Source organism: Grampus griseus (genome assembly GCF_964374135.1).
Source record: "Grampus griseus genome assembly, chromosome: 19".
NCBI lineage: Eukaryota > Metazoa > Chordata > Mammalia > Artiodactyla > Delphinidae > Grampus > Grampus griseus.
This window is the reverse complement of record NC_139013.1, coordinates 58584912-58612280: the sequence shown is the minus strand read 5'-3', so window position 1 is coordinate 58612280 and position 27369 is coordinate 58584912. Positions and strand designations below refer to the sequence as shown.

The following is a 27369-nucleotide window of genomic DNA, read 5'->3' as shown; positions in this document are numbered from 1 at the left end:
AGGCCAGCGATACTGGCTGCGTGGCAGATGGCCAGGGTACGGATGTCAGGTGGGGGCCGGGAGTGAGCTTGGCCTTAGACCTTCCACATGGAGGGCTGGGATGCCCAACAGGGGAATCCTAGCCCACTCAGAGGTTTCCCAGGTGCCTCCGCAGCCCACGGCCCTGCTAGGAGAGCACAGGTGCGAGGGGGGTGCTCCAAGCCCCCTGGGGACCAAGGACCCCTGTCCCGGCCTGGACGTCCACCCAGGGAGGGGAAGCTGCCGGAAAAGAAAACGTGCGGGTAGGACCTTCTTCCCCAGAGCCCCTCTGCTGTATGCCCACGTGCCCCCTCTGCATCTGAGTGAGAAGACCTGTTCCCATCCGCCCCACCCCCACCCCACCCCCGCTCTGCTCAAGGAATCCTGAGAGGAAACAGCCTCCCCCAGGGAGGGTCCTGGAGTGAGTCTGACCCCAAATGAACTCTGGGGCCAGGAAGCATGAATATAAATATATATGCTGTGTGTATATATTATATAAACGTATCTGTATATGTATATATGTACATGCACATCACGAGGGCCGGGGGCCGCCGTGCCCCAGGACGGGGGCTTCTCCGCCTGGTCCAGGACTAGCCTGGCTCCTCCCCAGAAGCACGGCCACCCGGGCACCCCGAAAAGCCTCGGACCGGGCGGCCAGGGGGCCGCAGCCAGGGGCCCACGACCATCACTTGAGGTCGAGTGTCCAGGTGTTCGGGACGTAGAGGGACTGGGTCTGGCGGGCGCGGCGGGGCGTGGTGTTGAGGGCGTCCACACTCCTGCGGCTGGAGCGCACCACGTCTGCCACGAAGCCGGTGCAGTCGCTGCAGACGTCCTTCAGGACGCAGCCGTGGGTGTAGATGTGCGGGAACTCCTCCTCCACGCTCCGCCAGTGGGGCCCCTGCAGGGGTCTGGGGCAGGACGGGGCCGTCAGGGGTCCTCCCGAGTCTCCACATCCCCCCGCGCCCACATCAGGCAGAGCAAAGTCCATCCCGCAGCAGCTCTTCCTTGGGAGGAATTTGGGTCCTGGGCTCTGACCTCTCAGCCCCACCCCACCCCAGCACACAGGCCCCCACCCAGCTTCCAGGTGACTGTGACGCCTGCCCACCACAGGGACGTCACCAAGGGCAGGCACGCACTGGAAGGCGTCTCTTCTCTGTGCCAGCGTGACTTTGGCGGTTGACACCCTCTGAGGACTCTCGAAGCCCAGCGTGTACACGGGAATGTGTGCAAACTTCTTAGACGGCATCTTCATCTGCAACACAGAGAGACACTCCAGGCACCCTGGTCCCCCCGAGCAGCTGCCAACACACAAGATGGAGCATTGCGGCCTGTATGTAATCAGCACTTAACACTGACGAGGTGGTCTCTCTACAGCCAAGTGGCAGCGTGAAAAGTAAGGGCTTGAAAATAGTGGTGGTAAAAATCCCTCAAACAGATGATTGTTTCTGGGACGAGGTGTAAAGGGGTGACATCCTTCCAAATATTATCCTTTACCTCTGTGCACACCTGCGTGTATGCAGACACCCCAAGCTGCTATAAAATGAGGCTTTCCAAAAACACTCAAGGAATTTGGGGTGTCAGAAGGAGGACTTTTAGAGAAAGAGACGGGTCTCCTGGCACTGGCCTACTAACACAGAATATTTAATTTTTAAAAAAAGGGACCATTTACAAGGGTCTTTAAAAACTGCAGTTTTGGGAAGTGTAGAAGTGGATCGCTCTGGAGGAAGGAGCTGAAGAGGTGAGTAGTGAGCAGGGATCACCCGACAGGAGACAGCAGAGCCTCTGCCCACCCCCGGACAGGCCCGGTCGGGCCGCAGGACACCTGAGATGTGGGCCCTCGCTCTGACCCCAGGTGGTCCTCACCTTTATGCTGCAGGAACTGCAGACAGCTCTGGAGAGAAAAGAAGAGGGTTTGCAGTGTCAGCTGTGAGGGATCCAGCGCCCGCCCGGCACACAGGCGAGGCCAGGCTGTCACTGCCTCCCGCTTGACCCCTGGCCACGTCAGTGCTTTACTTTCATTTTACTCCCAAATCTTGCTTTTCTTTTTACTCAGCTCTGCACCCAAAATACTTCTGCCCCTCCTCGCTCTTGCTGGGGAGCATCTGCTCTGGAGTGGAGGGTACCTGACCCCTCTCTCCACAAGCACTGTCAGAGCCAGAGGGCCCTCAAGTGAGATGCCCATCTTTAAGCAGTGATTAACAGTGTTTATTTCCCATACGTGATTTCAAAAGTAAATGCCTTCTTGTTGTAAAAATTCAAACACTAGAGAGAATTTTAGTTTAGACACGAGTCCTCTCCTGTAAAGCCCATCCTAGAGACGATCCCTCCTATCAGCAGTTTCCATTCTCCACATCTAAGCATAAATTAACAAAAACATACATTTAAAGTAAAAATACAGTAAATGAAATGGGGTATCATGTGTACTATCGTATAAAGATACACCAGGGCTCTTCTCCACATCAGTACAAATTGTCCAAATTCATTTTTTAAAACAAGGGACCATGCACTCTTGCATGGATGTCCCATAATTAATTCGCCGTCAACAAACCTCTGTATTAGTTTGATTTTATTTTACTGTGGTCAGGAAACATACTTTGTATGATATGAATCCTTCCGCATTTTTGAGACTTGTTTTGACCCAGAATAGTCAATTCTGGTGCACGTTCCGTGCACTTGATAAGAACATACATCGCACTGTTCGGTCTAGTTTCTCTAAATGCCGCTTAGATCAAGTTGGTGGTAGTGTCATGCAAACCTCCTAGACCCTTAGGGTTTCGTATCTCTAACTATAAGCATGGATTTAGCTATTTTTCCTTGCAGTCTGTCAATGTTTTGTTCCATGTATATTGAATCTCTTGCTAGGTGTGGAAAATGTTCAGGATTATTTCCTCCTTTTAGTGTTATGAAATGAACTCCTTTAACTCTGATAATACTCTTTACTCCATAGTCTACTTTGCATCATATTAATATATCAAGTCAAGCTTTCTTTAGACTAATGTTGGTGTGGTGTATCTTTCTCCACCCACCTCCCTCCAACCAGTTTGTGACTTTTATTTAATGTACATGTCTTGGGAATTCCATGGCGGTCCAGTGGTTAGGACTCCATGCTTGGGTTTGCAGGGGGCTTGGGTTTGATCCCTGGTCGGGGAACTAAGATCCTGCAAGCTGTGCAGCGTAGCCAAAAAATAAAATTAAATTAAAAATAAATTACATGTCTTGTAGACAGCAGATTGTCTCGCTTTCTTTATTCAATCCGAGAAACTCTGCCTTTTAATTGGATTGTTTACACCATTTACGTTTAATGTAATTGTTGATATAATTGAGTTTAAGTCTATCATCTTGTGATTTGTTTTCTTTTTGTCCTATTTGTTCTTTGTTCCCTTTTCCTGTTTATGCTTTCTGTATTGAGTGTTTTTTATGATTCCATTTTATCTTCTTTGTTGACATACAAGCCATTCCAGTGGTTGCTTTTGGGCTCATAGGATAGTCTTTCACTTATCACAGTCTTCCTTCAAGTAATATTTTACCATCTCATATAAAAACTTATACCAGCATACTTACAGTCCTCCATCTCTGGTCTTAATGCTACTGTTATATTTTTTTACTTACAGATATGTGATAACCCCCAAAATACATTTTTATTAATTATTTGCATGCCTGGTAATCTTTGATTGGATGATGGACACTGAATTTTACCTTGTTGGGTGCTGGGTATTGGTTTACCTTTTAAAGAGGTACAAGAAGATAATCTTATATGTTAGGAGTTGCTGTTCCTAGTGCTCTTATTGCTTTGTGTACATTCAGGTCTCCATCTGGTGTCACTTTCCATCTACGTGGCAGACCTCATTTAACATTTGTTCCAGTGTGGGTCTGCTGGTGAAGAATTTTTTTGGCTTCTGTATTTCTGGAAATCTTTACTTTTGCCTCTTGCTGGGTACAGAATTCTAGATTGACCGTTTTTTTTTTCTTCTTCTTTCAGTACCTTAAAGATGTTGTTCCACTGACATCTTGCCTGCAATGTTTTGATGAGGAACCTGCAGTCATCTTTCTCTTTCTCTGTACATAACATGTCTTTATTTGCTGACTGACTTTAGGAATTTCTCTTTATCACCGGTTTTGATCAATTTAATTATTATGTGTCTTGGTGTGATTTTATTCATATTTCTTGTGCTTGGGGTTCACTGAGTTTCTTGTAGGTTTATATTTTTCATCAAATTTGGAACACCTTTTTAGCTGTTATTTCTTCAAATACTTTTTCTGCCCCCACATCTTTGGGAACTTTAATTACACCTATATTAGGCTTCTTAATGTTATCCCACAGCTTGCCAACACATTTTTCATTTTCAAATTATTTTTTCTCTCAGTGTTTTTGTTTTGGGTAATTTTGTTTTGGATAGTTTCTATTGCTAGGTCTTCAAGTTAACTAATCTTTTCTTCTGCACATTCCTCTGAATGTCTAACCTGCTATAAATCATCCAGTGTAATTTTCATCCCAAACATTCCAGCTTTCATGTCTAGAGGTTCGATTTGTCTCTCCTTTACCTTTTCCATGTCTTTAACTTTGGCAGCATATGAAATGCAGTTCAAAACTTTTAATGTCCACAGGACTTCCCTGGTGGTCCAGTGGTTAAGACTCCGCACTTCCACTGCAGGGGGCGCGGGGTTCAATCTCTGGTCGGGGAACTCAGATCCCGCATGCTGTGCGGTGTGGCCAAGAAAACAAAAACAAAAAACCTTCCAATGTCCTTATCTGCTAACCCTAAAATGTGTGTCAGTTCTGGGTGATGTGGGTCATGGGTCATGTTCCCCTGCTTCTTGACATGCCTGGGAATGTCTGATTGGACGCCAGGCGTTTCATCTTGCTGGCTGCTGGATATATTTTTATTCCTATTCTTGAGTTTTGCTCTGGGAAGCTGTCAGGATACTTAGGAATAGTTTGGTCCTTTCTGGTCTTGCTTTTGTGATTTGTTAGTTCTGGAGCAGTGCTCAGTCTAGGGGCACTTATTCCCGCTAGTGAGGCAAGACCTTCCTGTGTATTCCACTCAGCAGCCATGAATCACAACTTTCCACCATGGCTGGTGGGAATAGACACTATTCCTGGTACTGTTCCTTTAAACCCTTAGGACAGGGTCAGTCAACTTTTTCTGTAAAAGCTCAGATAGTCAACATTTTAGGTGTGACTAAATGAATAATAAACAGATGGGTGTGGCTGTGTTCCAATAAAACTTTATTTATAAAATAGGCAGTGGGCCAGATTTAGCTCATGGGCTGGAGTTTGCCAATCTGTGCTTCAAGATGATTCCTTCCAAACCCTCAGTAATTTCCTTGCGTGTATGTGCTGATCAGAACTCTGAACACTCAAGGGGGACCTTCTGCAGGTCTCTTGAGATCTGCTTCCTGGAGGACTCTCTCCAGAGGGGAGAACACTAGCTGCCCGGGTGCCCTCGTTCTCAGCTTTAGCTCCTCCACCCCAGGAGCTGAATAGGCTCCGAGTCCAGAGTTGAGGCCGTCCTAGGATAGAGCTCACCCTGTCTGCTTCCCGTTGGTTGCTTGATACCCAATGTCTTGAGAACCAGTGTTTCATGTCTTTGAGGGGTTTTTTTCTTTCTTTTTGGCTGTTTCATGCGGAAGATGCCTGTCCTGCTTCCTGTTACCCCACCTTGGCTGAAAGTGGGGGCTGCTCAGCCGTTACGATTAGATAAAAAATTCTGTCCCTTCCTTGCACAACTCACAGTGCCTGACAGATCGTCCTCAGAATCGCAGGAAGCTCTACTGGACAGAAGCCTAGAGGCTTCTTACCCCTCCTTCCCATGTTAATTCACAGCCAAGGTGCATTCAGAAGGCTCACTCACCTCTTGCAAAAGAGACAGGTGGACGGCCAGGAGAACAGTGGGAACTTGGTCCGGCAGCAGCAGCAAATCTGTATGGAAAGGCCTGGTTAGAGCCCAGTTTTGTCCAGAACTCGCCAGGCCCGGTCCTGCCCTCGCCTGCCCCAACCCCGGGCCCCTCACCTTCCCCTTCTTCAGACTGCTGAAGAGCTCCTTATTCTGCAGGAACTTCTCCATCTCGGCCTTCACCAGCACACGGCGCACGTCCATCACCTCCTCCACCGTCAGAGCCAGGCTCTCCACGGGGTGGCTGAACTCCTATGGCAGGAGGCCCGAGGGGCCGGTCTCAGGCTCTCAGGGCGTCTCCTTAAGTTCCCCTCTTCCCGGAGGACCCTGGCACCTCCCTGGCCTCGGTCCACCAAGCCCAGCAGCTCCATAATACGTCCCGCTCCTCAGCTCGGCCACGCCAGGGAGCCGTACCGCTCCCTGGGACTTCTCTGTGCATGGCTACAGGCAAGGCTTCTCTGACCTGGCCCCGCCCACCCCACCGGCCAGCCCCCAGCCCGTCGATGGCCTCGTTGCACATGTAACCCTTCAGCCCATCCCACCTTCGTCCGCAGTGCTCCCAGACCTGAAGCATCTGCCTCCAGCCTTGCTCCCCACCTGCCAACACCAGGCCAGTCAGAGCCAGCCAGAGTCCCAATGCCCACTGCCCTTCCTCCTGGAACCCTCCCCCGCTCCCACCTCCCTCCCAGCGCCAACCATCCACTGCGACTCCGGGTCTGCCAGTCAGGTGGTTGCACCTGTCCACCTCGTCATAAGCGCCCGGCCCTTTGGGCCGCCATGACGAGTACACCCTGTCCTAGCCCCCAGGGAAACAGTCCTGTGTTCTTAGCACAGAACTCCGTCTCTCAAAGCATCAGCAAGGTGCCCTGTGGCCCCCCAGGCACCTCACTGTTCTCATCGCATTTGATAAAATCATGCACCAGGGTTCAGGTCCAAGTGGGGACCGCAAAACGTCAGCCACTGTTAGCTCTTCACAATGAAAAGTCAGACAAAATTCACAGCCAATGAAACGGAGGCGCCGAGAGGGAGCGGCACAGAGTCAAGACCTGAGAAAGTGCTCTCCAGTGTCACCAGGCTGCCTTCCAGGCACAGGGCGATGGGCTTCTCACCTGTCCTGAGCCCCCAGAGGTGGAACTGGGCTGTCCCCTTAGCAAGGCCCCTCTCCGGCCCCGGGGGCCGCAGTACCCAGAAGGTCCAGGGGGCGGCAGCAAAGCCCAACCTGCCCAGGTTGGGTGGCTGGAGCGCGGAGCCCGCACACCACTGAGGGGAGCCCTCACCCCTCCTGAGCCCAGCTGGCACACCAGCCCAACACAGCCACCTTGGACCACCGCGCCTCCGTCACTCACCAGCCACTCGGAGGCCCCAGGCCTGTCCTCGACTGAGCCCAGGTCACTGCGTGGCGGGGAGCTGGGGTCATGCCGGGACTGGACGCTGACAGAACCTGGTAGAAGAGCCGGGGGCTGTCAGGACAACCTGCAGGTGTTCTGGCGTTGGACAGCTGTGCCCAGGGAAGGGGGAGATGGCCCTCCAGGCAGCAGGAGGTGATGGTGCGGTGGTTTCCTGGGGGTGAGGGGTCTAGTAGAGGACACATCACCCACATCGAGGGCCTATGCAGTGCGGCAGGCCAGAGGGGCCCGTATCTGAGCCCCATGATGGGGCCGTGGCAGCCTTGGTCAGCGCCCCTCACCACCCTTTGCCTGGAGACCCAGAGGGGCAGAGAGGGTCGGAGGGGGAAGAGGGGGTCCACCTCCACCACGGGGGGACAGTGAGGTACGGAATGCCTGGCCTGGACCTCTTCACACCAGGAGTGAGTCATAGCCACCACATGAGACCATCCCGAGAGGGGCCAGAAAGCAACACAGGGGCTCAAGGTGACCCTGAGGGGAGAGAAGGGGGCCTGGCCATGCCTGGTGGGAGGCACTGGGCAGGGTGGCAACCCTGTGACCCGGGGCACTTGGTGGGGCCCAGCCTTCACCACGGAGGGGACCAACTAACCCTGCGTGGCCAGCAGAACCGTACCGTCCTGCGTGCTGACCGACGGGGAAAGGGCGGGGCTCGTGACAAAACCCAGGGCACTGGTCAGGCTCCAGAGTGGTGTGTGCTACTCTGTGGGCACGTCTCCATTGACAGAAACACTAGAAGGATCTGTCAATCGTCCATCCATCCAGCTTTCTTTCTATACACCAATATGTCAACGGCAATTATCCCTAGGTAATAGAATGACGGGAACTTTTTTTTAAAGTTTTACAATGAGTGTGTATTACTAATTTAATAAAGTTTTGAAAGGTGGGGGATGGCTGCCTGGGGTGATAAATACCCTTCCTGCAGGTGTGAGCTCCCTGTACCCTCTGAAGCCGCTGGGACCGGGCAGGGGCAAAGGGCGCCCGCAGGAGGGTGCCCAGGGAAGGGAGGGCAGCACCCACCTGGCTCCTGGGCGCTGGGCGTCCAGGACTGCACGCTGTCCGCACGCGGCCGAGCCCGTTCCAGGCCTCCAGGGGGCTGTAGGCCAGAGGTCACCTCGCTCCGGAGCTGGGCCAGGTCGTGCTCCGAGAAAGAGCGGTCTCGCCTCAGTGTCACCTCCCCACACGGCGACTCTTCCTCCTGCGAACACGGCAGCCGGCACCTCCCTGACCTCTCTGCCTGCCAGCGCCTCCTGCCGGTCCTTGGACCAAGGTGTCGGGCACAGGGGCCTCCGCTACACACTGCCCAGGCCAGGGGGAGGCGGGTGCCTCAAAAACCACACCCTGGTCTGCGGCTCCTGGAAAGTCCTGGGAGGGCAGGTCTGGGGGGCAGGTGGGGCCCGTGGACGTGGCCACCACCCTGGTCTCTGGGCTCAGAGGGCAGCAGCCAGGATGCAGAGCCCCGCTGGGACATGCTGGCTTTTCACCTCTGAGGGGGGCTGCCCAGCTTCCCAGCCCCAGGAGGACGGAGCACTCTGCTTTAGACCTTTCTGTGCAGAGGCCACAGTGGTTCAAGGCCACCGTCCCAGTGACCCTTCTGAGCCGCCAAGATGGGAAAGGGTCCTGAGCCCGGCCATGCTTGCCCCCAGGGCAGACCCAGCCCCACAGCAGGACACCGGCTTCAAAGCAGGGCGCGCCCCATAGAGCTGGACACCGGATGGACGCTGGCTGTGTCCTTGCCCCCTCCCTCCTCCCCTCCTCCTCCCCCTCCCCCCCTCCTCCTCAGTCTCTCTTCAGGAACCCGTGGGCTCTGACCTCGGATATGTTCATCTCCTCCATCTCAGCCAATGTGGGCGCCTTGAGCAGGACCCGGGGCCGCTGGCGCTGGGCACTGCTCCCGGCATCCGTGATGGACAGGTTGATGCAGGAAGTGGACTTGACGTCCCCAGAGCAGGCGTTGAGGATGCAGGGCAGAGAGCCGAACCCTGGGGCAGGCAGCAGGTAAGGCAGGACAGGACAGGACGGGTTGGGGGGTGGAGGGGAGGCAAGGGGCAGAGGAGGGGGTGTCCCGTGCTCACCCCGCTCACCCCGCCCATCCCAGTGCCTGTCCTCCACGGGGCGCAGCCTGCGTTCCTGCTTGATCTCCTCCAGGATCTTCTCATGCAGCGTTCTCTGTTTCTGGGGTAAGGGGCGAAGCCTTCTCTCTGAGACCTGCAGGGGGTGTGGCAGCGCCAGGTGGGGGCCGACTCCCAAGCTGGGGAGGAACCCTGCATGAGGAATCCGGAGCCCACGGCATCACAAGGTCGGACATGGAGGCCCTGTGTGCTCCTGGGGCAGTGAGCGCCCCAGAACCAACCTTCCAAACGCCCCAAGGGAGCCGGTACCTGCTTCAGCGGAGGCCGGGAGCGGATGAAGTCCAGGATAAGTTCGTGGGCATCCTTCTTCACCCTGGGAGGGATGTCCCCGTTGACCTGTGTGTGGGGTGAGGGCAGCAAGGCTAAGGGCCCACCTGCCAGGGCTGTGGCCTTGAGAGGGGCTCATGCAGCCATGGGCAGCGCCTGGACCTCACTCCAGCCTCCCTCTCAGTGGCTGTGAGGCCGTGGCCTTCAAGGCCTGACCACAGGCTTTCCCTGCATCTCAGATTCTTCATGTGGAAATGGGGGTTAGCGGCACCAGCTCAAAGGGTTGTCATGACGATGAAATTAACTCGCACGTTTAAGATTCTCAGCGATGCTGGCACACAGCAGGGGCTATGTGAGCGTTAAATGCGACAATCCTGCAGCCTCAGCTCCTGCCCCTGGTCCCCTTCTCCCTGCCCTTGTCACACTGTGTCCCTGAAAGGACCATGCACCACGTGACTCCGGGCCACGTCTGCCCCAGTTCAGTGGCCAGCACACCAAGCAGGGGCTCCAGCGAGCAGAGGGGGGCTGAACGTGGACCCCCTTCAACACGGCCTACCATGACCTTGAGAGGCCCACCATGACCTAGAGAGGCCCACCATGACCTTCAGAGGCCCACCATGACCTTGAAGGGCCCACCATGACCTTGAGGGGCCCACCATGACCTTCAGAGGCCCACCATGACCTTGAAGGGCCCACCATGACCTAGAGAGGCCCACCATGACCTTGAGGGGCCCACCATGACCTTGAGGGGCACACCATGGCCTAGAGAGGCCCACCATGACCTTGAGGGGCCCACCATGACCTTGAGGGGCCCACCATGACCTCGAGGGGCGCACCATGACCTTGCGCAGCTTGTAGTTCCTGGCGCGGATGTCCTGCATCAGCATCTCAAAGGGGGTGAGCTGGAACTCTGTGGGCAGGGAGTTGAACTCCTGCTCCTGCACCTTCTTCAGCTTCACTCCGTGGCGCAGCTCCCGCATGAGCTGGACCCAGAGTCGGGCCTGGGGCCCCGAGAAGATGAAAATGGCCCTTAGCCCCGGGCAGGGCTCCCGGGCTGTGCCCCGGGCCAGCGGGGGCCACGTCTTACCCAGTCCGTGCGCCCCAGGCTGTCGAGCTCCATCAGGGGCTTTTCTGACTGCGGCTCATCCTCCCGAAGCTTCTGCAGCATCTGTAAGTCCAGGAGAAAGGGGAGAAGAGCAGCTGTGGGGATGTGGGCCCTGCTGGCCTGTCTCCCACATGGGCTACTGGTCCACCAGCTACAAAAGGGACAAGTGGGCATTTTGGACAAGGCTTTGGGGCTCAGAAAGATATCTGGGGGAACCAGGCCATCAGCCTTGGAGCCCCACGGGAACACTGGAGTCCCACTGGCTATCTGTGGCCGCATCTCCCAGGCAAGGGCGGGGGAGAAAGCACAACCTCCACGTAGCACCCACACACTACCTCCTGGCTGCAGTAGAATCTGCCCCCTTCCCTCACTGATCCCCCTCACTGAGGGCTTCAGACCTCAGCTCACAGGGCCCCCGGGCCCCACGCACACCCACCCTCATGGGACACCCTCGGCCGCTTCTCTGCACAGGATCCCATCTGCAGTTATACATCTATCTGCTGCTTTGATTGTTGTCTGAATGGTTGGCTCCATGAGGCCAGAACCACGTTTTCTGTTTTTGCTTTTATTTTTTTATCTTAGTGTTTCTGGCTCCTAGCACTGTGTGAGACATGTGCTAGGTCTTAAACATTGGTTGAATGAATAAATGAATCAATAAATGGGTAGTTGGATGGGTGGGTGGACAGCCGAGAGGGTGAGTTACTCAGCAGGCCAAGGCAAACAGTCACAGGGATGGACTTCACGGCCTGGGGAAAATGCTGCCGTCACGGTGAGGCCCCAGAAGGATGCCGGGGATCGTGGGGCAGCTGTTCTGTGCTGAGAATCTGGGAAGAAGCTGCTAGGTTCGCTGCCCTGATCTTCGCAGCAGCTGCCGTTCTTCCTCCAATCTTCCTCCCTGGAGAAGCAGCTGCCTCTGGCGCACAGCCTCGCCCTCCCCATCCCCCAAATCAGACAGAACCGGTTACCCTGGCTTTCACCCCAAGCCACTTGCCAAACTGCTTTGGACGCTCTAGAAAACTCTGCCAAGTCTCTGAGAAGCACAAGGTGTGTGATTCTAAAAATAGACCTGCGTGTGACCTGGCGGTCTCTGCAAAGGGCAGGAAGGTGGGTCTCCTGTCGTTCCTGGAGTATCTCTACCTGCCCCCTGAGTAGGCTGTTTCTGCCCTAAATGCCAGCCCAGCTGCGCCCCACCAACAGCCTCCCTCTCACCACCTCCTCCAATTTCCCAGACTTCTCTTGGGTCAACTGCTTGAAGTCTAGAGCTGTTTGCTCCTAAAACAAAGAGCTTTTATTGCTTGGGTAAGGAATTGACCTCAGCAACAGGACAGGTGACAGAAAACCATTAGGACCATCCACAATGAGAGCACTGGAAGGACATCTCTGAGATGCCGGGGAAGCGTGGGGAGGGAAGAAGGGGGATGGGGCTTCGGAGGCACAGGCTGTGCAGAGGGGCCACCCCCCCTTGGGCTAGGATTGGGCTGTAGATGAGGGCCAAGTGGCTCAAGGAGCATCTGAATTGTCCTGCGCTGGGTCCCAGGCCCATCGATCAAAACAACCCTGAGAGCCTGCTCGAGCTCAGAGCCAGAGGAGCTGCGCAGGAACGCTTCCTGGTCAGAGGAAACGAGAGACACGTGCCCACAAGGGCCAGGGTGGAATCAGGGACCAGCAGCAGTTAATTCCAAAAATACCTCCCGACCTCTCCAAAAATCTCTGCTTTTTCTCATCTGTGAAATGCTGGTGGAAGGCAGGGGTCCCTGTGGGCTGTGACCCCCGTTTCAAGGAAACACCTCAGTTCCTGCCAAGGGAGAGGCTGGGAGAGCTGGGGCGGAGACTGTCACCTCCTGTGACTTTGAGACCACGAAGAAGCAGAGCAGCCCCGGGAGAAGGCCAGCTGGGAGCCGGGTCAGGCCCCCTCTGCTCTGTACTAGCTGTGGCGTGGGGCAAGGACACAGCCTCTCAGAGGCTTTCCAACTGCTCATCCGGAAAAAGGGTGATAACCGCGGAGGGAGGCGGAGGGGAACAGCAGACTGTCACCAGCGGGGCAAACACCTGGGCGAGTGTCCTCTCACTGAACTGCCCACCTCCCCAAAGCTCCAGCACGCTGGCACCTCTGCATGGGTCCTGGGCCGCCCTCTGCACCCTATTTTCGGAAGGAACCATCACCTGGGCAGGTGAGCCGGAGGCAGGAGGCACAGCCCCTTTTGCAGATGCAAACATGGGGATCCGAGAAGTTAATAACTAACTTAGAGGCAACAGGAGTGAGGTCACGGGGCAAAGGTGCCACTTATATAAGTTTCTGAGCCTCAGTTCCCTCCTGTGCAAAACCGGGTACGCAGGAGGTGTGCGGGTTAAGCTAAAACCTACAAAGCGTTCAGGGCACTCCCACACAGAGCGAGCTGCGAGCCGAGGATTTCCACCCCCTGTGGACGGACAGAGGGACACAGGGAAGGAGGCAGGGACTGGGGAGGGACAGCCGGGCCCCGCCCTCCTGGCCCCGCCTCTGCGGGTGGAGGCGCCTTCACGGCCCCACCCCTTGCTCCACCCGCCCCCACGTGCCCCGTCTGCCTCGCCCTCAGCCCCTGCCAGGCGCCCCCATGTCCTTGGTCCCTACGGCCTGGGCGTCGCCCAGTCTCCACTCACCTCCTTGGCCTCCCGGACCCTGGCGAGGAAGGCGCGCAGCTCCAGCGTCTCCACGAAGAGTGCGCGGCACACGGCCTGGTAGTGGGTCTGAGCGCCCCGGGGCTCGGTCAGGCGCGCGGCGCACAGGCGCATGGCCTGTGTGAACGTGCGCACGGCGCGGGGGCCGCCCTCGGCCTCCTCCTCCTCCTCGGGGGCCCCGTAGCCCTCGTCGGCTGCCCCGCCACCGCCGTCGTCGTCGCAGTCGCTGTTGGCCATGAGGTCGATGAGCCGCTCCAGCTGCGGGCTGAGCTCGCGCTCCACGTGCTCCGCCAGCCCCCAGTCCAGCGCGCGGTAGATGGCGAAGCCCAGCGACTGAACCACCTGCGGGACAGGGGCCCGCGGTCACAAACAGGCAGGGAGGGCACACACGAACTGGAGGGGTGCCGGGAGGGGGCCGGCGGCGGGCCGGGGTCCCAGCTGCCGCAGGAGAAAGTCACCACCGCGCGGCTTCTAATGGTGAAATGGAACAGCAGCTGTCCTCCCTGGGGATGCGCCCAGGGTCACCCAAACGGGGAACAGGGTGCTCCCCGTGCAGCACAGCCACTGTGGAAAACCGTGTGGCAAGTTCTTGTAATCCAACACGCTTTTGCCACGGGACTGCAGCTCCTCTCTGGGGAATTGAACCAAGAGAGAGGAAAAACGTGTATCCACGCTAGTCGTGAGCTGGGCAGCCGTGTGGAGCCCTGACCCCCGTGCACAGCCCAGAGCCAGAACTCCAGGCTGCTGGGCTCCGCACACAAATCTACAGTCCCCAAGGGCAGGCCCACGGCTCCCAGCCGGCATGGGGGGTGGAGGTTGCAGCAGCATAGGAACGTTGGAAAAGGTCTGTGTTCTTGAGTACAGTGTCGCTTACATGGTATACACGTTGGTCAGAACTCACCAAATGTGAGTTACCCCAACGGCTTTGTTTAAAAAAAGACAGAGAGGCAACCTAGTGAAACATTAGCTTTTCATATGCTGTAACAGTATATTTTAAATCAGAAGAGAAAGACTAGCTTATTCGATAAAGTTTGACACTGGAACTCACAAAAAGCAAGATCCCCTCCCTTCAGTATTTTAAGCTGCATGTAAATTTCAGTGTATGTAAATTTAACCTGAAAAAGAAAAACCTAAAAAGTAATTGTACCTGAGGACGGGGAGCAGGGTGGGGTCACCAGGGGGCAGGTGGGGAGGGAAAGGGCGGGGCCCGCAGGGAACAGGTGTGTCCTTAGCTGCGGGGGGCCCACCATGCTATTCTGCTGGCTTTGTATATGCTTGAAATTCTTTCTCCATAATAAGTTTTTTTAATTAATTAATCAATTAATTTTTGGCTGCGTTGGGTCCTTATTGCTGCGCGCAGGCTTTCTCTAGTTGCGGCGAGTGGGGGCTACTCTTAGTCATGTTGCGCGGGCTTCTCACTGTGCCAGCTTCTCTTGTTGCGGAGCAAGGGCTCTAGGCACGTGGGCTTCAGTAGTTGTGGCACATGGACTCAGTAGTTGTGGCACGTGGGCTCAGTAGTTGTGGCTCGCGAGCTTTAGCTGCTCCACGGCATGTGGGATCTTCCCAGACCAGGGCATGAACCTGTGTCCCCTGCATTGGCAGGCGGACTCTTAACCACTGTGCCAGCAGGGAAGCCCCATAATAAGTTTTTTAAAAAGTGGATTAGCATATTAGAAACATGAGTCCTGCGGTAGAGAGACCTCTCCACTCTGCTTTCAATTTTACTTGGTGGGCAACCCTGTTTTCACAGACTGCCATTAACATCTAGGAAGCCAGGTTCTGTGGAAGACAGTCATCTGTCCCAGTGCCGTGTGCACCCCACAGTGGCCCTGGGACGCGGGTCTGCTCGACAGGGAGGCACCAAGGGGAAAGCAGTTCCACGCCAGCCAGTGGCGCAGCTGAGCCTAAGAAATAAGAATGAGGAAGCTGGACTTCCCTGGTGGCGCAGTGGTTCAGAATCCGCCTGCCGACGCAGGGGACACGGGTTCGAGCCCTGGTCCGGGAAGATCCCACATGCCGCGGAGCAGCTAAGCCCGCGAGCCACAACTACTGAGCCCGCATGCCACAACTACTGAAGTCCGTGCGCCTAGAGCCCGTGCTCCACAACGAGAAGCCACCACAGTGAGAATCATGTGCACTGCAACGAAGAGTAGCTCCCGCTCGCCGCAACTAGAGGAAGCCCGCGCGCAGCAACGAAGACCCAACGCAGCCAAAAATAAATAAATAAATCCTTAAAAAAAAAAATACTAAGGAAGCTGCATCCAGTGTGCACCGCACTTTGTTTTTGTGTTTGAAACTGCTTTCGTGGTTTCCCTTGAGGACAATGATGCAGAAGATACGCACATGCCAAGATGACAACAGCTCTTTGCCACTCAACCTTGCCACAAGCCTTGAGGTAACCTCTGGTTTCACAGGTGGGGCAGAGACACAGAATGGCACAGGATGGCCGCGCTGGCCTGGGGGTCGGGTTGGCCTGCAGCCGGTGCCCAGACCTTGTGCCACGGACAGAGCTGCACCCTCACCAGGCACGTGCGGGCCACCTGGCCTCTGGGGCCCTTCTGGCCTCTCCTCTTCTTTCCTGAGATCCTACCCCCCTGGGCCCCAAGGGAGTGGGCTGGAGCAGAGCTGAAGGACAGGCGCGAGTGTCAGTGCTGTGCAGGGGACAGGGCACGAGAACAGGCCTTCCCTGTCCTGCAGAAACGCCTCCGAAGACACCCTGAGCCTGGAGGGGGCCTAGGGGTGTAAGCCTGGCTCAGGACACTGGACGCGTGGGAAGAGCAAGGGCCCAGTGGGAGAAAAGTTCCAGCAAAAGTCAACAACACTCCCAGCCTGGAGATGTCTTATCTCTGCCTCAGGAGGCGAGGGTCAGACCTAGCTCCAAGTCGCACCCTAGAACCATGAGTCAGAGGCCCAAAGGCCGAAGGCCGGCCACATCTGACAGGTGACCGAAGGGCCAGGCCGTGGCTGGTGCAGTCCCTGCGGCAGTGGGATCTCCAGAAAGCGCCTGGATGCCCCTCAGGACCGCTGGGTGGACGAGGGCCCCACTTTACACAAATTTCCAGCGGTCCTTTCTTGGCTCAGAGGTGGGGGCCAGGAAGGAGATGGTAGGGGGGAGTGAACTCCACTCCCACCCCCCCGGGGGGACCTCACAGCCCCCGCCAACCACAGGGGTGGCCCTGACTCAGTCTCTCCAAAGGAGGCCACTGTGCCCCATGGGGTGGGGCAGGCAGCAAAGCTCCCCTGCTCCAGCGCAGCACAGCCTGCCGCCCACCCAGCCTCCCCCGGTGGTCCTGGTCGCAGGCCCGTGCGGGCATCACATCAGTGAAAGGGTTAACTCCACTGCAGTCTCTTATCTGATAGCTGCTCCTTAAAAGCTTCTCAGAGGCAAAGACCACCGGCTTCCCCATAAGGAAAAACCTGGGCAGCCAGCCAAGAGCCTCAGAACCCTGAACCCCGCCTGCCCGGGCAGCGTGGGAACCAGGCACCCGCAGGCCCAGTGGGCCAGCCCCAGGGACCGGCCCGAGTAACCGAAGGGCCAGTGTGAGAATCTAGGCAAACCGCACGGGGGACTGCCCTGCCCCACTTCCTCGGGTGGGGCTCTCAGGCTGATTGATGAGGCTCCAGGCAGAACGGTGCAGACTGGACCCCTACATACAGAGTTCCTTGTAAATAGTTTCAAAACTGCTAACAAGAGGCCTCCTTTGGAGCGGGAGGTCGTGAACACAAGTCTACTCGAGGCCTGCGGGCAGCAGGGCAGCCCCGGCAGCAGGAGCCGGCAAGCAGTGAAATCGGTTCTTGGAAACGCGTGGCTGGGCTTTTCCCCCTCAAATTCCAGAAAACTGTATAGCACAGAGTTCACGGCAATCCCACGGGAAAGCCATGCTGTGTAAACAGCAGGGCATCCACCCCAGCCAGAGGGGTATCTTATCACTGACATTATTAAGGATGGCCAGCATGGGGCGATGAGAAAATGTCAGAAAACTTGGGGATGGTTTTATTATTGTTTCTGAATTCTACACAGCAAACCACACAGCCTCGTTTGGCCTGTGCCCACACCCTTGCTCTAACACTGTGTTTAATATATAAATATGTATTTGCACAAAACTGGTTTTCATAAGGCAGGAGGATGATAAACATCAAATTCAATTACCTGCGGGCGGGCAGATGGGACGGGAGACACAGGAAGAGGTCCTGCCGGTGAGGTTTGCGTTCTGGGTTGGATGGGGGCTCCGGGACATTGGTTGTGGGCTGCTTTTCCTGTTTGTCCCCCGGACCCAATTCCTGTCCAACACTCTGTGACCAGGGGGCCCCGGAGACCACATCACCTTTGCCCCCCCTCCTCCCTCGGGTCAGTGTGAGGCCCCTCCAGGAGCCCGGGGGTCGCAGGGGAGAGGGAGGGAGGTACATCACTCCCCCTGAACCTCGGGCCCACCGCGTCCACACCACCCTGGCGGGCTCCCCCATCACCGCCTGCCCTCTGGGCTCAATCTCCCTATCAAGCCCTTCCACTAAGCCACTGAGCATTTATCTGCGTCCTGCCTCACGGGAACAACTGTATAACTTTAAGTGCGTTATACAAGACACCTAACTTGTAACGTGTAGAGTTTGTTTTTAAAGTACCTGGGCTTCCGAGCTGGCCGGTGACACCATCGCTGTGGACTCTGCAAGGGGAGAGAAGAGGCAGTCGGGACCAGCGTCAGTGGCCCTGGGACCCGACACACGGGGCCGGCCCCCACCCCCCACTGGCCCCCCACCAGGAGCACACAGTGCATCGCCCAAGGTCTCCATCAGAAACCAGAAAGCTGAGCCGTCGGTCACTGGACGGACACCAACAAGGCCCAGCTCCCGGCTGGACACCAGGCGAGCCGTGCAGCCCTGCCCCAGGGGCGGAGGGGCGGCTGGCAAAGACAGCCCCTACTCGCCCTGCACAGCGACCACTCAGAGGGGGCAGCCAACAGGGCCACGGAGTCCATCCTGCCCCCTCGGGAAGCAAGGCTGGGGGCACAAGTGAAAGGGGAGAGAGGAAGTAGCCAGGGGCCAGCTCGGGTCAGCCAGGCCCAGGGAAAGCCCTCACGGTCGGAAGCCGCACACCCCCAAATCAGAGCTAGATGAGAAACCCAGACGCAGTGGAAAGGGCAGGCCTTGCTCCAGAGTTCCCGACAGCTGCGCTGGGTCAGCTGGCGTCTGGCCACCACCTCTGGGGATTTCTCCGCAGACTGTCTCTGCCAGAGACTCAGAGTCCCTGGGATGAAACCCAGGTGCTGAACTGGGCTCTAAGTATTTTATTAGGTTTATCGTTAAACATGGCACTGAGTTGGCATGTTTACAAGTACTCAGTTGTGTAACCGGTATACAGCCCAGGAGGTAGATGGTTCTCGTACCCATTTCACAGATGAGGAAACAGAGGCCCAAGGGAGTGAGCTCGTTTGCCCCAAGTTGTCACAGCTAGTAAGTGGTGGTGCCAGCTGTGGCCAGGCTGGGGGACCCCAGAATCTATGCTCCAGTCACTCCCTGAGCCACCCACGGGCCTCCCAAGAGGCCAGGCTGGACGAGACACAGAAAACCCACCTCCTTCCACCACCTTCCTTGAATAAGGCACGCAGAACTGTGTTAGGCTATGAAGTTTAGCTGCCTTAAATTGAGGTGGAAAAAAAACACAAACCGTTGGGCTTCCCTGGTGGCGCAGTGGTTGAGAGTCCGCCTGCCGATGCAGGGGACACGGGTTCGTGCCCCGGTCCGGGAAGATCCCACATGCCGCGGAGCAGCTGGGCCCATGTGAGCCCAGTGAGCCATGGCCGCTGAGCCTGCGCGTCTGGAGCCTGTGCTCCGCAACGGGAGAGGCCACAACAGAGAGGCCCGCATACCGCAAAAAAAAAAAAAAAAAAAAAAACCCAAACCGTGAAATTCTCTGCTAAGCGAACCTGCTGACTCTGCAAATATTTTCAAAACGCCATCAAAAGGCAGGAAGATCGCCAAAGACAAAGGGCGTTTGTGTCGGGCTGGTCCATTAAATAATGGCAGACACTGCAGCCCAGCATCAGTGGAGTTAATGCAACAGTGAGCATTAACTCCCAGCGAGCAGCTGGCCGTATACAGGTGTTGGATGGTCAGTAAAAGCCTGTAGCTGTGAACGGCGGCCATGGAAGGTGCGAGGGATCACACTTGACAAAGGTGCTTCCCGGAGGTGCCAGGGCCCCGAGTTTCCCTGATTTCAAGGGGGCAGGGGGCAGCCAACCCTCAGCGCCCATCACAACCCAGCACGGTCTGGAAGGTGAGTGTTCACCAGCCCAGTTGTATTTTAAATCGCAAGGACTGGGGGGCCCCACGGTGGTTCCGTGCCCAGCGCTTTGCTGCAGAGCTAGCAGATGACTTACCGTGGCTGCAGCCGGCACAGACTCCTCGTGGAGGCTGGCGCCACGCCTCCCTCTTTACAGAGGAGGAAACTGGAGCTCAGAGAGATACAGAGATTTACCAAGACCACACAGCTAACAAAAGGTGGAGCTGGGGCTTCTGGGCGGAGCTGACACAGTGGTGGGCACCCTGTGCTCAGGCGCCCTGGGCTCAGGACAGGCCCATCTGCCCAGTTACAGGGGTGCCAACTCCAAGCCACCTCCTCCTTGACTGGGCCGTACCCGGAGGCCAAACTCCCTCCCAGGAGTCTAACAGGATCACAGCGAAACCCTAGCATCTGACACTCACTGGCGTATCTGCTTAGATGGCCACGTCCTGAGACCAGAGTAACCAGTGCCCAGTGCTCCGTTTGTGGGCCCCCACAGCGTGGCCCTGGCACTGAACCGTTGATGCTGTCCCGGGGACCAAGGACTCCTTCTGCGTGAAGACCTGGGTAGCAGGAGTGGGGCCCTACAGGGGCAGAGAGGCTGGGCTGCATACCCCATGAGCGAAGCCTCCAGGGCACACGGGTCCCCCAGGGACCCCAAAGACCTGAAGCCTCTCCTAGAAGCATGGGGCAGAACTGGCAAAGGGCCGGGTGGGCTGAGCGTACCGTGGGGTCATTTGTCATGGGACCCCAGGCATAGGCATCTCACAGGTGTCCCAACAGGGAACACAGCTTGTCGAGGGACTGCCTTCCTGTGAGGTAATCCTTGCTCAGAGGTGAGACTAAATCTCAATGCTATCTACAAGCACACCAGCTCACACAGTCACACCCTGCCCGCGCCTGCACACACACGCACGCACGCACGCCCACCTGCCCCATGCAGTGCCTTCAGCCCTCGGCCCCATTTTCTGAAGGGGGTGCTTGGTGTTCTCTGCAGCGGAGGATGTTTCCCATCAAGAACTGTGCAGTGGAGCAGCGCCCAGGCCCCTGACTCCCGCAGTCCTGCTCTGGGCCCAGCACGTGAACCTGCAGGAGCTGCTTCCCTAGCTGTGTCTGGGGAGGTGCACAGGGGACCGGGATCACAGCCCACAAGCCAGCGCCTCCGGGGCCAGGTATGCCCCAAGGCTCCCCAAACATCCACATGGCCTCTGGGGCAGTTGCTATCAAAGCCCCACTGCACAGAGAATGAAACTGAGGCACCCAGAGGCCTAAGTAACTTCCCAAGGTCAGGCAGGGGTGGGCGCAAGCTAAGGCTGAGTCTACTCGCCAGCGCCGTCCCCACCTCTCCCCGAGGGTGAGTGCATGGCTGCTTTGCTTCCTGAACCTCGGTTTTCTCGTCTGTAGGATGGGCTCACAGCAGTGCTTCCCTCGCTCCCCGTCTCCCAGGATGGCAAGGTGGAACCGCTGCATCCCCGGACCATATCTTGACTGTGTGACCCCACAGGAGCAAAGGGCCCAGGAGGACCCCTGCGTGACAGCAAGGGTGCGTGGCAGCTTTGGTGGGGGGTCAAGAAGCAGGAGACGAAAGCCATACGGGAAGGACCTGCTTCAAAGAAAATGTTTCAACCAGAAACACTCTGGCTGCCAGGAGGAGATTCAGCGAAGTATGCTCTCCTCGGAAGCAGGATTTCATCTTTCCAGCCAGCCCCTACGCTCCTCTCACTGCTGGACACTCAGCCCTCACCTGTATGTCCATCTGTGTGGAGAGCCACTTAAAAAGACACAGGTGGGACTTCCCTGGTGGTGCCGTGGTTAAGAACCCGCCTGCCAATGCAGGGGACATGGGTTTGAGCCCTGGTCTGGGAAGATCCCACATGCTGCAGAGCAGCTAAGCCCGTGCGCCACAACTACTGAGCCTGTGCTACAACTACTGAGCCTGCACTCTAAAGCCCACGAGCCACATCTACTGAGCCCACGTGCCACAACTAACGAAGCCTGCGTGCCTACAGCCCGTGCTCCGCAACAAGAGGAGCTACCGCAATGAGAAGCCCGCGCGCCGCAACGAAGAGTAGCCCCCGCTCGCCGCAACTAGAGAAAGCCCGCGCAGAGCAACAAAGACCCAACGCAGCCAAAAATAAATACAATTTTTAAAAAAGATATAGGCAAGCTATAAAGACAGTCCCTGGTCACTCAGGAGGCGATCTCCCAGTGAGGCCCAGCAAGTCCACCTTGAGGGCCCGGAGCCCACAGGACACGCAGGGTTGCCTGGAACACCAGGGGTCCCCCTTCAGCTCCTGGGAAGGGACGTGCTGGGCCAGGAGGCGTGGGAAGGGGCATCTCCAGTGAGCACAGACGGCCCCACGTACACACACAGTGACAGCAGCACAGAAACAGCAGCACATGTGTCTCTGTGTCTGTGTGCACAGATCCCTGGGCCCAGGGTGATGTGGGCTCCATACTGATGTTCCCTCATGAGTCCTCCCCACTCCCTGGGCATGTGCCACTCTCAGCCCAGTTTATGCAGGAGAAGTGGGGGCCCCAGCACTGCTACTTCTCCACCTACTGGGCTGGAGGTAAAGAGGTAGATAGAGAACCGGGCCCCATGAAGCTCATGACACAGGGGTGCCAAGGTCCAACACAGGACAAACTAAGTGGTCTCGGTGTTTGGCACTCAGGGCTGCACGCGAGGTGAACTGGGAAGGCCTCGCCTCTAGGCAGCGGTGGGCTGCACGGGGGAAGCTTCACCCTGGAGACAGGGCCCGGTGCTTGGTGTGGGGGGGGGGCCTGGAAGGGCCAGTGGCCTCAGAACTACAGGCAGGAAAGGGCAGAGTGGGAAGAGGGGTGCAGGGGCAGGTGTGACCTGGCGGACAGGTCGCATGAGCACCCAAGCGTGAAGAGAGGGGCCTGTGAAAAATTCCAGCATCAAAACTGACAAGAAAAAACCCCAGAAAAGCAGGGCAATGTGTAAATTAGCGTAAGCAGAGTGGAGAAGGCCGGAGGTGAAAGGAACCCCATCGACACCCTGCGCCCACCCTCCACCTGCCCAAGGGGGTTTTCACGGTGGAGAGCCTGGTGCCTGGAGAAAAGTATGCTGTTTCCCCGCAAATGTCGGCTGGGAGGATGGGAGGTCTCAGGCAAGGTGACAGCCGAGAGCTGCTTTGGAGCAGGCAGTGTCCTGGCGGGCCTGCCCTGGAGGCATCAGGCGGACAAATGCCACTGAAAGTGTCCCAGGACCACTGACCACTGGCCACGCTGCATGAACGGGCTTTGCCTCAGAGGATGGTCAGCACACGCACTGCAGAGATGCCTGATGGACTTTCTTGCCTCAATTTAAAAACAAAACAAAACACCCTTCCCCATCAGGAGGTTTTAATAATGGCCTCTTAAAAATAACTTCACTGTTAGGGCTTCCCTGGTGGCGCAGTGGTTAAGGATCCGCCTGCCAAGGCAGGGGACACGGGTTCGAGCCCTGGTCTGGGAAGATCCCACATGCCGCGGAGCGGCTAAGCCCGTGTGCCACAACTACGGAGCCTGCGCTCTAGAGCCCGCGAGCCACAGCTACTGAGCCCGCGAGCCACAACTACTGAAACCCGCGCACCTGGAGCCCGTGCTCCGCGAAGAAAGAAGCCACCGCAATGAAAGCCCGCGTGCAGCAACGAAGACCCAATGCAGCCGTAAATTAATTAATTTAAAAAATATTAAAAAAAAATAACTTCACTGTTAACATGTTTTTCCATTTTCCCACTTGAAAAAGGGGGCTTCCAAGCAGTTATGAAGAAGTCTTCAGACTTGCCGACTAGGAAGTTTACTCAAGTAAGCTTCCCCTGCTTAGCTGGAAGTGGGAAGTATTCCCACTCCTATGCTAAAGTAATAGTACTCCTCCACACCTCCGGCCCCCCGCAAGTCAGGTTTAGTTTGGTTGTTGATGTCTTTCCTTTTTTCTTCTTTTTGGCCACGCAGAATGTGTGATCTTAGCTCCCTGACCAGGGGTCAAACCTGCTCCCCCTGCAGTGGAAGCACAGAGTCTCAACCTCTGGACCGCCAGGGAAGTCCCTGGTTGTTGCTTTGTTTAAAGTTATTTTAAACGTTGACTTAATGCCTACATTTACCAGAACTTCCTGAGGGAGGATGGGAACCTTCTTCTCAACTGCGATTACAGCACGAGATAAACACGCATCTTTCAGTGAATCCAGTAATCACTCAAGTCCCAGAGAAACGCTGGGTTAGCTACCTTAGGGAGACAGCTGGTCTAAAGTTTCAGCTGATTCACAAAAGCTCAACAGGGACAGAAGAGAAAGTTCAGGGTAATCTATTTTTCTTAACCTTTAAAGAGGCAGCAAGTCACAAACCTCATCCACCTTTACAAGACGTGTTTATGGACAGAAACCAAAGACCCTGTCTAAGGGAAAATGAAATTGGGCCCCTGTGTCGTGGGCTGGGACGTCCCCATACAGGTCAGTGGAGAGTGGCCACACGTGAGCTTTGAAGCGCAGCCTTGGACTTCCAGTCGACCTGTATGAAGGCAGCACAAGCGCCGCTGGGCCTGCAGGGACCAGGAAGAAGGGGCTGACACATCGCCGGGGCTGGAGAAGTGGACAGAACCAGATGACCGCTGCACCCGAGGATGGCCCTTGTGGTCCACTGTGGAGAGTACTGACCCCACAGTCAGAGATGCAGGGACCCCTCAGCTCTGCACCTGACTGGTGGCAAACCACTTACCACTCTGTGCCTCAGCTTCCCCATCTTTAAAATCAGAGGGTCAGACCAGGCAGGCCCATTATAGTCCTGTACTGCTCTGCGGTGCCAGAAGCCACCCCCTGGGTTACACTGTGTGCCTTCAGGGATGAGGAGGGCCACAGGGAAGGTCTTTTAAGGAGGACATACAGCTTTACGAGAAAAGCTCTTGGTGAGTATGCAGACTCCAGGGCCCCCCCGATGACGAGAGGCCATCCTGTATCGTGCTCTCAGCCCAGCCTTTGAAGACAGTGGACACAGGCATTGAGAGCACCAGGGCTGAATCCAAATCCTGCCGCTTCCTGCGTGACTATGGGTAAGCCTGAGCCTCGGCTTACCCGACTGTAAAATGGGAACAGAACTGTTTGGGTCCAGCTCTTACTATTTTCTCCTGTCAAGTGAGTGTTTTTGTGGAAAATAGAGCAACTCTCAAGTGTCACACAGCTGAGGTGTTAAGGGAGGTGGGAGCAGGGTTCAGAGATGAGAAGGAGCTTGTGGAGAAATAGTGTCGGTCGTAGTGGGTGGGAGAGGTTCCGCGGACCCCTCCCTGTTACCAAAGGAGCTGTCGCTTCTGGCTAGCTTTGCCCTGGTCCTTCCCAGACCTCCATGAGTTTGCCCATGGATTTCTGCAAGCCCACCCCCTCCAGCACACACAGCTGGCCTATGTGCTTCCCCAAGGGTATCACTTTTGGGGGTAATATCGTCATATGCTCCGTCCCAGCACTCTGCTTCTCCAGGAAGAAAACTTTTTTCTTAAAGAGGCTACAAATCACTTAAACTCATCATTCTCCATAGACTTCAAGTACCTTTCAAGGGCTTCATTGTTGGTTCCCGTTCATGGTTCAGAGCAGAACACTAAGCAAGTTGTTCCCCAAATTTCACACATTCTCTGTTAAATCCTCATACCCACGGAAAACGAGCCCGAGAAAAACGTGTTTCCTTTCGTGCCTAAGCGCCTGTCCTGTACCTACCAGTCCAACAAGGATCCACACCACCAGTCACTGGGTGGGAAGGTCTGAGGGTTGCAGACCCCCAGAGGAAAAAGGAAGCAGCCCAGGTGGGGAGAACCGCGGTAGGAGGGGCAGAGTCCAGTCTCCCTGCTGAAGGGCCTCAGGCAAGGAGCCAAAACCCCCTCCCTCCTCTCCAGCCAGCAGCGGGCCCTGATGTTAAGATGGGTTTCAGGTGGGGGGAATCCAGGAAAGGGGGGGGTGAGGTTCCCAGGTCGAGAGAGTGACTTTCATGTCTAGCAGAGGGAAAGAGGAAAAGCAGGGGCAAGGGCGGAGGTCCGCGTCCCAGCGGAGAGTTGCTGGGGGCTCCCAATCCAGAAAGGGGAGAGGAGGAAGGAGGGCCTTCCAGTCTCGTAGAGAGAGAAGGCGGAGGAGGGGCCCCCAGTGCGGCAGAGGGAGGGCGCGGAAATGGGAGAGGTCGGCGGGTCCACAGAGGGAAGGCGCCAGAAGCGGGGCGCCGGGTCCGGGTCCAGGTCCAGCAAAGGGAGGGAGGGTCTCAGCCCCTCCCCGCGAGCGGACACCGCCCCCCGCCACCGGCCTCACCAGCCGCGCCGGGCTCCCGCTGCGCGCTGACCGAGCCGTCCCTGCGCAGGAGGATGTCCGCTGTGTCCCGGATGCGCCGCCGGCCGCCCGGCGCGCCCCGCAGCCCGCGGCAGCACTGGAAGCACACGGCCCACGCCTGCTCCTCGTTGATGGGCTGCTCGTACGCCTTCAGCACCTCCTCCAGGGACAGCTCCCACGGTTCTGGCCGCCCAGCGCCCCCGGCCCGCTCGCCCGCTGCCGCGTTGCCGCTGGAGCTGCCGGCCCGGGCCATGGCCGCCCCATCATCGCCGCCTGCGCGCCCAGCCCGTTTCCATAACAGCCGCGCCATTCCAGCGGGGACACGCGGCAGCGTTAAGAGCCCCGGTGTCTCCGTGGAACATGCGCAGAGGCGCAGTTCACCGGCGGTGGAGCAGCGCTTCGTACCCGGCTGGCCTCTCGCCGTGCGCGGGAGGCGGCACCGGCTCACAGCCTCAGGCGAGGCCTATTCAGCCCTGGCTGTACCGGGTCAGAATAACACGGCCAAACGGCCCTGGGAAGTAAGAGGCAAAAAGGCAAGGGTCCGACCCTGGATCCCCTGGGGAGCTGATGTCGTGCAGATTCCTGGAAATTTCTCCATGCTGGCGATATTTTCAGGTCTGAGGTGGAACTTGGAACTTGAAAGTTCCCTGGGAATTCCTTACTGTCAGATAACCGCATCTGGAATTTTAATCTTCCAACAAAAAGGAGTTTGGTAAAGATGAATTGTATCAAAAGTTTTGGTGTTCAGCAGCCGGACACTTTCAGGGCCTTCCTGGCCCTCGGCGTTTATGCAGCCCAAAATCGCAGCAGCGCTCTCACTTTGCAGATGGAAAGTTGGAGGCTGGGGCTTGCAGTCTCCGGAGTGAACCGCAGGCACCTGGGACTCAGGTCAATCTTCCCGCCTAATGTTTACCCACTCTAAACCCCCATCCATGGTTGTCAGTAGACGGAAGGGAGAACCTCCGGGTCTGTCTTAGATCAGCGACGGCGAGAAACCCACAGTGGGGAGTTCCCACACAGTGGTTAGGAAAGGCCCTAACTCCAACACAGTGCCAGGGATGTGCGCTACGCAGGGCTGTCCTCCCCCACGTGGCGGTTCCTGATGGGCCCACGCAAGGGGTGCTTTTTGCTTTCAGATTCCGTGGGGATAAAGACTCCCACTTGAAACATTACCAGCTCACCGAAGTTAGGGTCACTGCTCCTACTGTAGGCCGAGCTACCCCTCTGACTCCTGGTGGTGGGAGCATCTCAGGAGGGGCACCCTGGCCCCAGAGCGGAAGGTGGTATACTCTAACTGGAAGCGGCTTGGGTTG

The 27369-nt window shown here is 56.7% G+C and overlaps 1 protein-coding gene across 1 annotated transcript; it reads right to left on the bottom strand.

Moving 5' to 3' along the window:
- Positions 1 to 472: 472 nt before the first annotated feature.
- On the bottom strand, positions 473 to 26309 carry SPIRE2 (spire type actin nucleation factor 2; the record flags this gene model as incomplete). The annotated part of the gene is made up of 15 exons (XM_082676596.1): positions 473 to 926; positions 1155 to 1270; positions 1882 to 1909; positions 5871 to 5938; positions 6030 to 6164; positions 7259 to 7353; positions 8336 to 8513; positions 9128 to 9297; positions 9400 to 9523; positions 9697 to 9783; positions 10551 to 10715; positions 10802 to 10882; positions 13460 to 13819; positions 18098 to 18129; positions 26030 to 26309. 15 exons carry the CDS (start codon positions 26307 to 26309, stop codon positions 704 to 706), a joined length of 2142 nt encoding a protein of 713 aa, XP_082532722.1. The 3' UTR covers positions 473 to 703.
- Positions 26310 to 27369: the final 1060 nt, after the last annotated feature.